Source organism: Aythya marila (assembly GCF_965140915.1).
Source record: "Aythya marila genome assembly, chromosome: 1".
In the NCBI taxonomy this organism is placed as follows: Eukaryota; Metazoa; Chordata; class Aves; order Anseriformes; family Anatidae; genus Aythya; species Aythya marila.
The window spans coordinates 31,901,374-31,915,538 of NC_139042.1; the positions used below are offsets into that span (position 1 = coordinate 31,901,374).

General features: G+C 43.2%; 1 protein-coding gene across 1 annotated transcript in view; it reads left to right on the plus strand.

The window, feature by feature from the left end:
- Window positions 1–3,322, plus strand: part of VWA8 (von Willebrand factor A domain containing 8) — a 188,744-nt gene extending 185,422 nt beyond the window's left edge. Inside the window, exons 44-45 of the mRNA XM_082784877.1 lie at window positions 583–821; window positions 2,935–3,322. Of these exons, the coding sequence (XP_082641003.1) occupies window positions 583–821; window positions 2,935–3,043 (348 nt within the window). The 3' untranslated portion in view covers window positions 3,044–3,322. The remainder of the gene's footprint in view (window positions 1–582; window positions 822–2,934) is intronic.
- The last annotated feature ends 10,843 nt before the right edge of the window (window positions 3,323–14,165 follow it).

Genomic DNA, 14,165 nt, shown 5'->3' on the forward strand with positions numbered 1-14,165 from the left:
TAGAGGGACTGGATTTTCTAACATCTGAATTTCCACACCTTCTACATAGGAAAGAGTCTCATCAATGCAGGCAGTGTACTTATTTTATAAAAGCTCAAAGCAAATGTTTCAACATTTTTAAAACTTGCTGCCACTATCTGAATCAGATATTTGATACCAACCGTGACACTGTTAGGACTTGGAAGTCTAGTGCAAATTATAAACAGGTGGGAACTGGTCGCAGTGTTAGGAAACTAAGCCCTCTTTCTTAAATATATAGCAATGTAGCTACTACTCAAACTGCAGCTGATCAAAGTATTTTAGCTTCCTTAGGGACCCATCTAATTCTGTAATTCTGTCCGTATGTCATTTTGTTTGTTTGACCCAGTGTGTTTTAACAACTGATGCCTGGCTTATGATAAAACATATCACATATAAAAAAAATGCATCTTCTGTGGTATCTGGAGCACTGTCCGCATTTCTGAAGATGCACCCCCCTAATACAGCATAAATGAATATTTGCTCCCTCCGGTGCCAGCCAAAATAAATGTTTATTCATAAAGTCTTCTTACATATTTACATTTGGTTCCGTTGTGCACACAGGTCATGCATGCCCACGCTCAGTTCTGCATGAGCGGCGATCACACCTTGGAAGGGACAGAGCATGCCATTCGAGAAATCGCCAAGGAAGAGGCCGATGAATATTTTGTTATCGTCCTGAGTGACGCAAATCTCGAGCGATACGGTATTAAACCATCAAGGTTTGCCGAGGTCCTGACCACCAATTCTCAAGTCAATGCTTTTGCCATATTTATAGGATCCTTAGGAGACCAAGCCGATAGGTAAGTATATGTTATATCCCTAAAATAACTTTGTTTCCATTCATCATAAAGCAAAACTATGCTGGGAAAAATAAAATAAAATAAAATAAAATAAAATAAAATAAAATAAAATAAAATAAAATAAAATAAAATAAAATAAAATAAAATAAAATAAAATAAAATAAAATAAAATAAAATAAAATAAAATAAATACACTATGCAGGAAGCACTTCTTTACTGTGTGAAGGTCTGGCTTGGGTTGCCCATGGAGGTTGTGGAGTCTCCTGCCTTGGAGATCTTCAAAAGCCACCTGGATGTGGTGCTGGGCACCCTGCTTTGGGGGTCCCTGCTTGAGCAGGGGGTTGGCCCTGATGGCCTCCAGAGCTCCCTGCCAGCCTCAGCCATGCTGTGATGCTTTTAATGCAGTGAAGTTAGGTATAGTTGCCCGTGCTGGTGTTCTCCACTAAGGTTTTGATCTACTAAAGAGAAGCAGTAAGCTTTAATTTGTGTCGGGGAGGAGATTGGTTCACAGGTCTTTGCAAACCTGCCTTGCAGCCAGCTAATTCAAAACATTGTGAACATCTTAAAGGAGCAACTGAGTTTGTCCTCCCACTGGAGGACACGTGCTGCCCATATCTGTAATACCACCATGTAATCATGACAGAGATGTGATTCCTTTGGTAGTGCCCAGAATACGGTTTGAAAATGTGTGGGCTTAAGGCATAAAAGCAAAGAAGCTGGAGATTTATGGTCTTTAAAACTGCCAAGAATTTGACACAGATATTCCCCTTGCGTTAGAGACCTAAATTCTTTGGAGGGTCTGAGCCAATGTGCCTGCTTTTAGTGCTACTACATAGTTGTACTTTAAACTGTTAGGGCACAGGGGAAAATAAGGAAATTCTGTCTCAGGTGATGTTCTGCATCTGCTGAGGACCAGCACACACAACAGAAAGCTGTTACAGCCACAGATATTAACAGTGCCTTTTCTGCTTCTGTTCACGTCTCTGATTAGAGCAGAATGAGGCAAGGCCCAGAAGGTGTTGGCCCTCAGTACACAGTTTTGATACAAGAAGGTTTGAAAGATGGAGCTGCACAGGCAGCATCAGTCCTGTCTGCAGGTCTGTGCATCACAGAGCTGCTGTCTGCATTAAAAAAAAATCCACTCTGAAAGACTGTAATTACAGAATGTCCTCTTACGTCTGCTAGGAGTATAAAAAAGGAGGAAAAAACAAATAAAAAGGCAAAGCATTGACCATATCCTGCTGTGTAAGAAGAGATCTTATAATTGCCTAGTTCAGCGGGTATGGGACATGCACACAATGCTGTCACTGAGCTGCTTTTCTATGTATATGTAAGTGCAGAATTAGACAAAGCCTTCCTGTAGCTGCTGGGGGGGAAGGAGAAGGGAATTCTTCGCAGCAGCTTTTTAAAAACCCACTTTAACAGTGCAGCTGAACGCTGGAGAGATGCTGTGGAGCATAACATAAAACTTGCTTAAAAAGCAGTGAGAAAATAACTTCCAAGCCTGCTGGCTGGACATGAGGGAGGTGGATTTAGTGAAATACGTCTTGTTTGGCTATTTTTAAAGGGAGGTTAAGCTGTGGATAAAAATGTGTCAGGCTAATATTTGTAGAAAAAATATCTGTCCATCTAATCTGCTGTGGTCTAGAAGAGGAAATACAAAGAGCACATTTAGAATTGCTCGACGTGTTGAAATGAAAGAGCTGTGAGTTCAGTCAAAACACGGTGATACATTTAGAGCAAGTAAATATCTGCCTTTCCAGAGAAAATGTCTAGCTGCCATCAGAAAAACAGATGCGTTAATACCTTGCTGGGACATGGGTACCTTGATCAAAATGGATTTTTTGCACGTCAGAAAGAGGATGTGAATAAAAAAATCTCTAGAAATAGCCTTGATTGTCTTGCTGAAGGGACCTCTGCGACCTAACTGCTTTCAGTGTTTCCTCCTACTGCTGCTTTCCCAAGCCCTTAATTGCATAGTGACAGCAACACGAATGGCATGTACTGCAAGGTATTCAGAAGTAAAAACATCCTTTCTTAAGGAGCTCCAGCTTGCTGTAGGAAACGTAATTGGAAATGGTAATTCTGCCTTGTCCCTCCTTCTGCTCCGCAGGCTGCAAAGGACACTGCCAGCAGGACGGTCTTTTATTGCCATGGATACCAAAGAGATCCCCCAGATTTTGCAGCAGATCTTTACATCGACCATGCTGTCAAGTGCCTAGCCATCACCGACGTCACGGTGTGGGAATTCAAAGCAGAAACCCACTCCTGCCGAAGATACGAAGCCGAGGAAAAACAGCTACTAATGAAATGCAAACTGTTCTCTCATCAGCAAACCAACCCAAATCTGCACTGCAGCTGTGCTGGAAAATTTCACCGAAATTCCCTCAACCAACTTCACGTGTTCAAAGAATTGCAGTGGGGCTGAGGCAAATCTCAGGAAGGTTACCGAGTGAATGTTCTTCCAGAGGGACAAATAAATAAAGGACACTTTGTGATCATTACTCTGGCTGATGGGTTGCCAGCACCGCCGCATCATCTCACATGGTTTTACTGACACGGTTCTCTGGGATTTGATAATATTATACAAAGCAGAGCCAGACAATCTGTTTCAGTGTTTTGTGTGCATATGTTTGAATGGGTAGTTAACTCTGTCTCTAATTTAAGCAGGTCTGCTTTTGTCAGGCAGGAAACCCTTCCTTCCTCTGCTGTTGCTTTCTTGTCCTGGTGGACATCGGGGCTTCGCCACTGGAGGCTGGGAACAATGGAGCGGTTTGCAAACACTGACGGTCACACGTAAACATTCATTATCTGATCAGGCACGGGGCTCAGCATTGTCAGATCTGGAGAAAGTGGCTGTTAAGAGGGGGGGGGGGGAAGTGGTTATTTCAGTTCTGCCTGTGAAAAGGGTCAAAACAGTCTTAAAAAACCACCGGCCAACATTGCCCAGAGGAGCTGTGGATGCCCCATCCCTGGAGGTGCTCAAGGCCAGGCTGGATGGGGCTTTGGGCAACCTGGGCTGGTGGGAGGTGTCCCTGCCCATGGCAGGGGGTTGGGACTGGGGGGTCTTTAAGGTCCCTTCCAACCCAACCATTCTGTGATTCTATGATTTCCGAGGACGGGATGACTACACCAACTCCTTTCCATGATGAATAATGGAGTCCTGCTTTGCTTCTGTCCAGAGTCCCTGGGATGGCCTCAGTACCTGGAGGTGCCTTTTTGATTGAGAGACAAAATAGTTACTAGCACTTTTCTAGAGCTCCTTCATGATCTGTGTTGTTTGGGTTTGTTGAAGGCGAAAGTAAAGGAGAGGTCTAGACATGAGAAAATATGTTACTTTTTATAAAGGAAAAAGAAACCTGTTTTCATTTTATCAAGACATACATGTTGGAATATAGTTCTTTAATATCTAAAATATTTATAAAGACAAAATTCAGTTGGCTGCTGTTTGGCTTGTCCCATGAGGCAATAATCCCGCCCTATAAACGAAAGAACAGATATCTTGCAGTGCACTGGGAACACAGGAATACTTGAATTTATGATTTAACTGAGCTGGGGGAGGGTGCATCATCTCTGGTACTCTGCTCATATTAAGTTGAGGGTAGCTGATTAGAATAAAGGCAGGGAGAGTACTCAAAAATATGAAGGAGGAGCTGCAATATTTCTAATATTTCTCTTACAGATGCTGAAACTGCACTGTGGATGGTATTTTTGGAAGAGAAGAGGCAAATTACTTTGATTTTGTTAAATACAACCATTGGTGTTCGAAGGGTCTGGTTTCTAATGGCCATTCCCTACCACACGTGTCCTGCAGCAGCCTAACCACGTACCCTGATTAATTTGCACTCGAGTCTGAATGCCACGAGCAGTTCAGCATAGCAGGCACTGTATATTTTCCAGTCCCATTAGATGCACCTTCATTTCCAGAGGCTCTGCCTCTCTTAAACCAAGGACGGGTTGTTCAGGATCGCGACATCAAAAACCTTCACCTTAAGTTCCCCCCGAATCTCCTGCTTTTAGGATTTGTTTGGGCTTCTGGGGCACAGATGTTGGCACAATGGCTTTTTTTGAAACAGCTGCAGGCTTTGAGCTGGTGTAATGGCACGTCCTGCCGAAGTCCCATGGAGCAGCTGTCCCCAGAGGGCCGCCGAGATAACCGCCTGGCTTTGATGGCCCGCCCGGCGTCAAACCTCTCCGTGGTACACGGGGACGGAAGGCGTTTTTCAAAGGTTTGCTGGGATTGTTATGATGACTGCGTACATGAAAACAAAGAGGTTAAAGATGCAATTCCTGTTTGGAGGAGATGGGGAGGGGAGCGCTGCGTTGTCCCTGGCTGGGACAAATGCATGCTCGTGCGCATAAACAGACCCACGTACACGCAGGTATGGCTGCTTGGTGAAGCATGCTTCGAAAGAGAAATATCCTGGTCCTGTAAACACGCCATAAGATACTACATGCAATAAAGAATTAGCATATTAGGGCTTCTGTTGATAAATGTATTTATAATGGAAGTTTCTTCAGCACCTCTGCTTTTCCTGCCAGCAGTTCTTCAGAAGGGAAGCGTTTGATGACAGTTCATTAGCAAATGTACAGGACACCTTCTAGATTACTCGAGTGGATAAAATCTCTCACTCCAGATTTACATATCCTATGATAATGCTATCATTATCATAAAAGAACGGTGTTAGTTAAGAGAGGCTCTACGGTAAGTTAAATTGATTTTTAAGCCCTTTGTTTGGGCATCCCTGTAAATCACGTTGAGCATCACGCTATTTCAAGCCACCCCTCTGCACCGTTTGGCTTTATTTTCTGCTTCAGGACACATCTGCTGTGTTTCAGTTCACGTTTCACGGGCCCACAGGGTACAGCCGCAGGGCAGGCACTGCAGGGAGTGTGGACGGGGCAGTGTGAGAGCTGTTCCTGGTACTTTTGATGAATGGACCGGTTCAGGCACCCGTGTTGTGCACCACTCTTGTTTCCTTTGCAAGTGTATGAAGATGTTTTTTCCATCTCTCTCGCTATTTGTTACAGCATCTCTGCACTCATCTAATTCTATGAAAAGGCAGAGCAAACAACCAGAGCCATCAGCCTGAGTGGGTCCTGACCCATCACTAATGCCTTCGTGAGCAGCTCTAGCCATATTAACAATTTTAACTACCTCTTATAATGTGAGTTTTGGTCTAGACCTGTTTATGTACACAACATGTTTGTTCTCACTAAATATCCATTTGATAACAGGACAGAGCCATTTAGGATTACTATTTAAATAAGGTGCAAGAAAAATATACATGTATTTATATATAATATAAAGCCCAGGCAGGTTTCTTTAATGTAGAGCAAAACATATTCACCACTTAAGAACACGCAGCCTGATGGTCCTTCATGGGAAAATGGTGTTAGCAGAAGTGTGGGGAGGGACTGGGAACACTGGACTCTAGCAGTACAGTGTTGGTTTTTTGTTTTGTTTTGTTTTTGTGTTTTTCCCACCAGTTTTCCTTACAGACATCAGGCGTCAAACACAATTCTGAATGTCACGTTAGAGCTTAGCCATGAACCTGATGGAGTTAAGAATAAAGGTTCTAATTGCTGGTCAGAGAGATGCAATATTCAAGCAAACAAACATACAACAGATACTGCATTTAAAAAATAAATAGAAATAATAATAATGTAAAATTAAATTAAAAAAAAATGCTTAATTGGGAGTAGAGATAAGAGATACAAGACTGCCAATTCTTCTTCACCTAAAATGTTAATTTTTTTTTTAATTATTACAAAACAATTATTAAAATTGTTTGGATAACAGCCAAAAAAAAAACAACCAACAAAACATGCATTTGTGCTGTGTTGGCTATTGCACATTATCTTGTTTATTAATAAATAACATTCCTATAGAAAATGAGAATGTACAAGATATTTATTGAAAAATAAAAATGAAATTCCTAAATATGTATTGAATCTGGAAAGCTGATTTGAAAATGTGATTGTTGTACAGAAGCCCTGCCTTAGAAAAAGCTGGGGGTGTAATTACTGCATTTAAAACCATTTCAGTGTAAATAGTTAATGTCTTCAGTTTGTCTGCTGTACGTATGATGGAAGTTGTTGTTGAGTTCTTCACTAATTCTGCTTTTGGAGCAAACATGTCTGTGTTGACCTCAGCCTTTTAAAGCATTTAAAAAAAAAAAATGAAAAAAACAAATGTGCATTTTATCATTTACAGTCCTTTCTGCCAACATCTGGAGAGAGCAGACGAGCTCTCCCAGCCTTGTAATGAACCTTTTAGAAAATACATCTCCCATTCATTCCTTGGGTGAAATATGGTGATGGCAGTCAACGTGCAGAAGCACCTCACGTGTGTCAAAGACATCTCCAATGCAATGGGTGTCCAACAGTCCCTGAGCATCACGCGAGGGAATTTCCAGTCTTCAACCCTGGGCTGATGCTCTGGACCTTACAGTCAGTGTAGGATAGGTGGCCATGTAAAAGTATTTGAGCATTTTGGAATAGATATTGGTGAAGACAAGACGCTGCCGTATTGATTGAACTAAAATACGTCCAATAACTTAGGGAACTGTGCTATCACAGAAATGTTGCTCAAAACACCTCTCCATGTATCCATGTGATGTGCAGCTTGTAGTAAACAGATTCCCCTAAAAAACAGGCTTTTTGAAAGCAAATCCTTCAGTGGGAGAAGGATTTCAACTTGGAGGACCTGGGCGTTACACCAGGCGTTTTAACCTTTAAAACAGAACAGGTCTCCCTTTGTCATCAGCCGTGCACTGGTTCAGAAGCAGACTGTTTCAGAAGGTCATGTTGCAAAGCTACTGCATAAATGCAATTTTAGCAGTGGCTGATTTCTCAATATGCACAGTGCTGCGGTGTGGTATGCAGTATCTGTCCTGTACCAGCAAGTCTGAGAAAAAGGAGAAACTGAGTAACACTCTGGTATTACAAGCACTAAAGGGTTATCAGTACTGCTCAGTCTTCAAACACATTAAAAAAAATAGGATCTACAGTGTCATCAAAATAAATAACGAATTGCCTAACTCAGATAAAGTCTTCTTGCTCTTGAGATTGTTGTGATGAAATCCGTGTGGGAAGGTTTGAAGAACAGACTCAGCATTCTTCGAGATGAAGATGATGGGTTAGTGTTTTTTCAAAGCCTAGGAGAGCATAACATTTGAATGATTTATTTGTCAGGACTGTTCTCCTACTCGGGACTGTTCTCCTACTCAGGACTGTTTCTCCTACTAGTAGGACTGTTTTCCTACTGCAAGATAAATAAGCATATGTAAATATATTTAAAGAAAAAAAAAAAAAAAAGCAAAACAGCCTTATTCAGAGCATCATTTTTGTTCTGAACAACTGACACAGGCTGCACGCAGAAAAATTGCGTTGTCCACACTACGCCTGTGGAAGGTCCAATGCAAGAAAAAAAGTAATCACAGTAAGTACAGTGATAACTGGAAATGTAAAAAAAATCTCTGATTTTGATGCCAAATTCCCCAGCCACTACATGAAGTTTTGCTTAGGCCAGGCTGAGCAATGCAAAGCCAGGCAGGGCTAAAGCATCCTCATCAGTAAAAGGCAGAAAATAAATTCCTCCCTTACCCCAGGCACGTGTTCAAGATGAATTGAGGCTTGTTAACATCAGCAGACAAACAGTGGCAGGGGGACTGGACTAAAAGAAGCATGTTCCCTGATTACCATTATTTTCCCCCCCTTTTTGAAAGATTACAAGTTAGTTAGTGTCTTCTGGTGCAAGCCAAGATTTTGAAGTCCCTGCATCCTCTTACTGAAGCATTCACTGAGTACTTATAAGTGCAATAAGATGCACAAATACAAAATAAAATAAAATAAAAAATAAAATAAAAAATAAAATAAAATAAAATAAAATATAAAATAAAATAAAATAAAATAAAATAAAATAAAATAAAATAAAATAAAATAAAATAAAATAAAATAAAATAAAATAAAATAAAATAAAATAAAATAAAATAATGAAATAGTCCTTTTTATATACTAGGTCTCAATACAAAACACATTCTTGGCAACACCCTTTTCAATTCAAAATCATTAAATGAGTGAGTATTTTATGTTAACTTCTCTGAACAGGCTATCTGAGCAAGATGACAACATTACATGCAGACGGTGGTTTGGGAAAAGTCCAAAAAAAGCATTGCTTGGTTAGGAAAACATTATATGGGAGTGTGATCCAAGGAGTGGTGTCGTGGCTATTTTTCCTGTTATCGTGACTCAGTTATGTTGCATGCAGCCTGTACCACCGTCTGCATTTCAGCTTGGCTTCGTTTTACATCCTTTGGTCACCTACTAAGGTTTCCAAACTGGGGTTTACAAATAAGCTTTTGTTTTTTGGAGAAACACGATTGGGCAGGGGCAGGGATGCATTGATGTCGGTTTTGCATGAGCCATGTGGTGCTGTACAGAGCAGCATCCTGCCCCAGCAAATATTTGGAGGCAAAATCATCCAAAATATCTCTGTGCGTCCCTCCCTATGCCCACAGCCCCTGCCCTGTTCCTCCTGCTGCTGTGAGGGGGAAAGGGGAAGGCTGAAACTTGGTGTCACAGTGAGGGGACAGGCCCCAGGGCCTTGCTGCATCCCTTCAGCAACAAGGGGGTAACGTGCCAGGATGAGCCAAATGGCACCAAAGCTGCAGCTGCTGCAATCCTCCCCATTTCTCTGACACTCCTCTTCAAGGAGGGCTCCATCTCCCTCAATGTTAAGGTGCGTTTGTGAACTCCATGATCTCCTCTCCTTTAGTACCAACTCCAGAAGCAGCCGACCTCTCTCCTCCGTGTTTGTACTGAGATCACCTGTGAGTTTTCATCCATGTACAAATGACAAAATTATTCAGCTAGAGAAGAGCAAGGTGCTGACAATGGCCAAGATACCATTTAAAAGTGACATTTTATGTAGTTAATCCAATACTTAGAATCACAAGATAATAACAAAAAAAAAAAAAAGCAAGTCATTACACTGATGTCTAAGTATAGCCTGTACAATGAGACTTTTGAGAAGACATTTGCATACTCTGCACATCACTCATGATAAAATCCATTACACAAGTTGTTGTTTGTGTGTGATTTTTAGAAGCATCCTTCGTCTTGAGCAGTGGTCACACTCACGTCAAATACTTTGCCTCAGGAGCGGGATTTGTTAGCTGAAAAAAGAGAAGCAGCAATTATTATGGCTTGATTTAAGGCCATGTTGCAGCTTTTCATTACTTAAAGGGAACTTACAGACAAGTAGAAGGAAGACTCTTTGTAAGAAGTGTAGTGATAGGACAAGGGGTTACGGCTTTAAGCTAAAAGAGGAAAGGATTCGATTAGATGTTAGGAGGAAATTCTTCACTCAGAGGGTGGTGAGGCCCTGGCACAGGCTGCCCGGAGAAGCTGTGGATGCCCCATTCCTGGAGGTGCTCAAGGCCAGGCTGGATGGGGCTTTGGGCAACCTGGGCTGGTGGGAGGTGTCCCTGCCCATGGCAGGGGGGTGGAATTAGATGATCTCTAAGGTCCCTTCCAACCCAAACCATTCTGTGATCCTATGGTTCTCTGGGGGAAAAAAAAAAAATGCAGAGGAAAGAGGGAAAACAAGAGAGGTGAACTTGTTTTGATTAGAATAAATGAGAGCCAAAATAGATGAGAGAGGGTTGGCTAGAAAGAGATAGGGAATAGGGCAGATGAGAACAAGGCCACCAAAAGCAAGGGGTCAAGAGTACACATACCAAGTGCAGGTTAAAAGAGAGGCTAAAGGAGCTCCGTGCTTGCTCGGGGCAGTCCTCTTGAGTGCTGTGGAGGGTGGCTCTGGGCAGTGTCTGGCCGGACAAGCTGTTGGCCTCCTCGCATCCCACCCAGCATCTTCCCCAGCCTCTCACCCTTTCAGACCAGGCTTTTGCGAGGCAACATCTCTGTGTTTTAGGATAAGCCTGCTCAGCGCGTCCTCCAAAAGCCAAACACACCTCTACAGAGTGCCCAGGGGCATCCCATCTGCCACCCCAACCTAAAAGGAGACAAAGCCAGGCAGCAGACAGCAAAACAAAAGGTCACCAAGTTTTTTCCATCCCCGTGGAGGAGTCTGAAAGCAGCATTATTGAGCTTAACCGGCTTCTCTGAACAAAGGGCACATTGTTTCTCTGGACAATTTATTCTACCAAAAGCATGTGTGTGAATGTGAGAAATTCACTCTGGCAAAACAGTGAATGTCAAAGTTTAGTCACTTTTCCTCAAAACTGGAACCCAAGATCTGATGGCTTGAAAAAAAAAAAAAAAAAAAAAAAAAAAGGAAAAAAGAAGGAAAAAAAAAAAAAAAAGAAGGAAAAAAAAATCAGTCCTTTTTGAAATGCTAACATTTCCACTGAAAACTAGATGAGTGTCATTCGCTTGGCCCATAAATTTTTGTTGACTGCTGGAGATCTGGGTGGACCTGGACCCACGTGAGAAGGGCCCAATTTCCAGGGCTGGATCTCCACTTCCCTCTATGCAGCAAAGCTCATTGCTTTCTGCCCATCTAACATGCTGAATCACTCGTATCTCTAACCAGCGGCCAAATTCAGGGTCCTCCTCACAAGCAATCTGCCCCTAGTCATTCTCTTTTCCCTGTTGGGGACCTCTTATGTAAAACCAAGGGATCACAAACTGTGATTGGGGAGTTCTGAAAATCGTTTATTCCAGGGAGTGAAATGTTGGTGAGATGTTGTGCTGGTTGTGAAGACACAGCCGGTAGTGCATTTTAACCTTATGTTTTTTGGGACTCTAGCAATTTTATTGCCAGTATTAATTTTTTATTCAATCCCTTGGTGATTACCATTAAGCTCGCCAAGAGATTTCCAATGAGCATTTACTTGTGGAGAGAACTTCAAGCTAAAACCATGACCATCACCATCCCATGAGACTTTCTGTGGCCATAAGTAATGCTGCCTACAAGCCAGCACAACCCAACTGCACCAAGCGTCTAGGAAAGATGGAGCTCCATCCTGCACGCCCACCTGAAGACGACTCCCTGCATTTAGGCTGTTGGGTTGCGTTAATTTATTCTATGTGTAATGTGTGCATGTTTATTCAAAACAAAGTAGCAAACAAGATAGCAGTCGGAGGGTTATGATGGGCAGTTTTCCCTGTCCTGGAAGGCAAAGTGAAGGTGTTGGCTCCTGGCACTTGGATGGTAGCACTCAGATCTGGGAGGGTTCACACCAGCCCCCAATGTGCAGGAAAGCAAGAGAAACCTAAGGACACAGACAAATAAGAAACTTAATAAGGTGAATATTCTCTCATCCAAGGTCCTGCTGGCTGTACAGCACGGTGCCAGCACACTCCAGGACTTTGACCATCACAGTCAGTGGCTGACTCATTTTTATGCATTCCCTCACCTTTTTATAGCATGACTTTTGGGGAAAAATACTCAAAATCAAAAATTTCTCTCCAGCCTCTCCAAACACAAAGACAGAACTGGGCATTAAAAAGCCATAAGTTGCAGTTTGTGAGCAGACACCCCATTGTGCTGCCACAGTCACTGTCTGGTTCGTGTGTGTGCTTGTTTTGTTTGGTTTTCCATGAAAAGGACCAGCCCCTTCCCTCCCTCCTTTGTTCAGATAACTGGAAGAACACTAGAATATAACAAAAATACCCCAAAGCCCCCTAGCCTTGGAAACAACCCCTGGATCTGGGTGCAGACTGCCAGACGTCACCCTATGACTCCTCCTTCACAGAATCGCAGCACAGCTGAGGTTGAAAAGGTCCAACCCCATATGGTCCAATGCCCCTGCTCAAGCAGGGCCACCATGTCCAGGACCATGTCCTTCCTTCCCTTTTCTGGGGGTGCACCCCACCTGCCACCTTCTCCAGCAGGAATTTTGTATCCGTAAAATCAGGTGGGCACTGGGCAAAGGACATGGAGTCTGGGTCTTCCTCCAGGACGTGCAGGAGAGCCCACCATGTCCATGTTCCTTGCATTCCCTAAGCCCCATGAGTCCAGGAAATCCCAATCTCTCATTATCTTAAAACCAAAAATCCTGTTAATGGCTTTACCTCACCTTTGGAAACTGGCCCATCTCCTTCTTGAGTTACTGACTTCAGCTGATGATTTGGGCTTTTCTTTTTTCTTTGTTTCAGATCATTCCTTGAAGGAACAGCACCCCAGCCTCTTGTGTTGTGGGCATCTGTCCTCAAGCTCGGCTCTGCAAGTGTGGCTGCTTCTTTCTTTGTTCATAGACTAAATGCTGTCAGCGAGCAATTAAAAATGCACTGCACAGAGTTCATTTCAGCATGATTTCTGTGGCCTGGTTTAAAAAATAATTTTTAATGTAGCAGCTCTCCCATGATAACTCTGAAAGGGGCAGCCCTGCTCTTATGAGTCCTTCAGGTTCACATTTACAGGCACCTCTCATGCAGTTATCCAGCACTGCAGTACGAGAAACAAAAGCCTGCTGACCCAGCGCTTTATCCCTTATTAAAAGCATTTTGGGGGTTTAATTTGAGGCTCTTTTGAAGGTCAGCTCCCAACCACCTCATACAAAGTGTGGGGATGGTTTGTGCTGTGTGATCAGGGCCCACCAAGCTTGGCCTCCATGCTTAAATGGGGACACGGGTGGCTGGGAAGAGGGGAGATGGACAGACAGGGCATGGAGGAGGGAGGAGATGCAGAGGAGAGCTGAGTGGTGGCCCCTGTGTGTTTGGGTTGTTTGGCCACCATCATTTATTAGGTGGAATAATAAATGATGGCCTTTGGGAAGTTACATCCAGCAACGTTGTCCGTGATTTGCCCTTTCTGATGTTGGAGGTGCAACCATGGAGGGGTCTCAGCCAGGCTCAGCACTAACCCACCAGCTTCCTTACCTGCGTTTTGAGCCAGATGTCCCAAACAGGGCACTAAAACACTGCCACAGGGCACTGAAACACTGTTCTCAAGAGCAGATGATGAACATGTGGCTGCCTGGGGACATCAGCTGCCACTGTCCCTGAAGCAAAACCCTGGTGATAAGCACAAAGGGAGACTGAGCTGTGCCTCTTGAGAGAAAGAAATGGGATTTCTTTATCCCTCCTGAGACAATATAACAATATAACTCTTCAAGGAGCTCATAATATCCACCTTTCAACTTTCACTTGCAAGCCTGGTCTTACCATACCACATCTCTCCCCAGAAGAGCATCGCCCCATTGAGCCCAGCAGCTTGAAGGACTCATCCCTCTCTCAGCCCCCGCTCACATCCTATATCACTATTTCCATTTTATCCCAAATTAGCAGCACAAGCAAATCAGGGAGTCGTGCTCAAAGTACTCCAGCTGCAGCATAACCGTACACGAACAAAGAAAAGCCGTGTTCCCCGGCCTG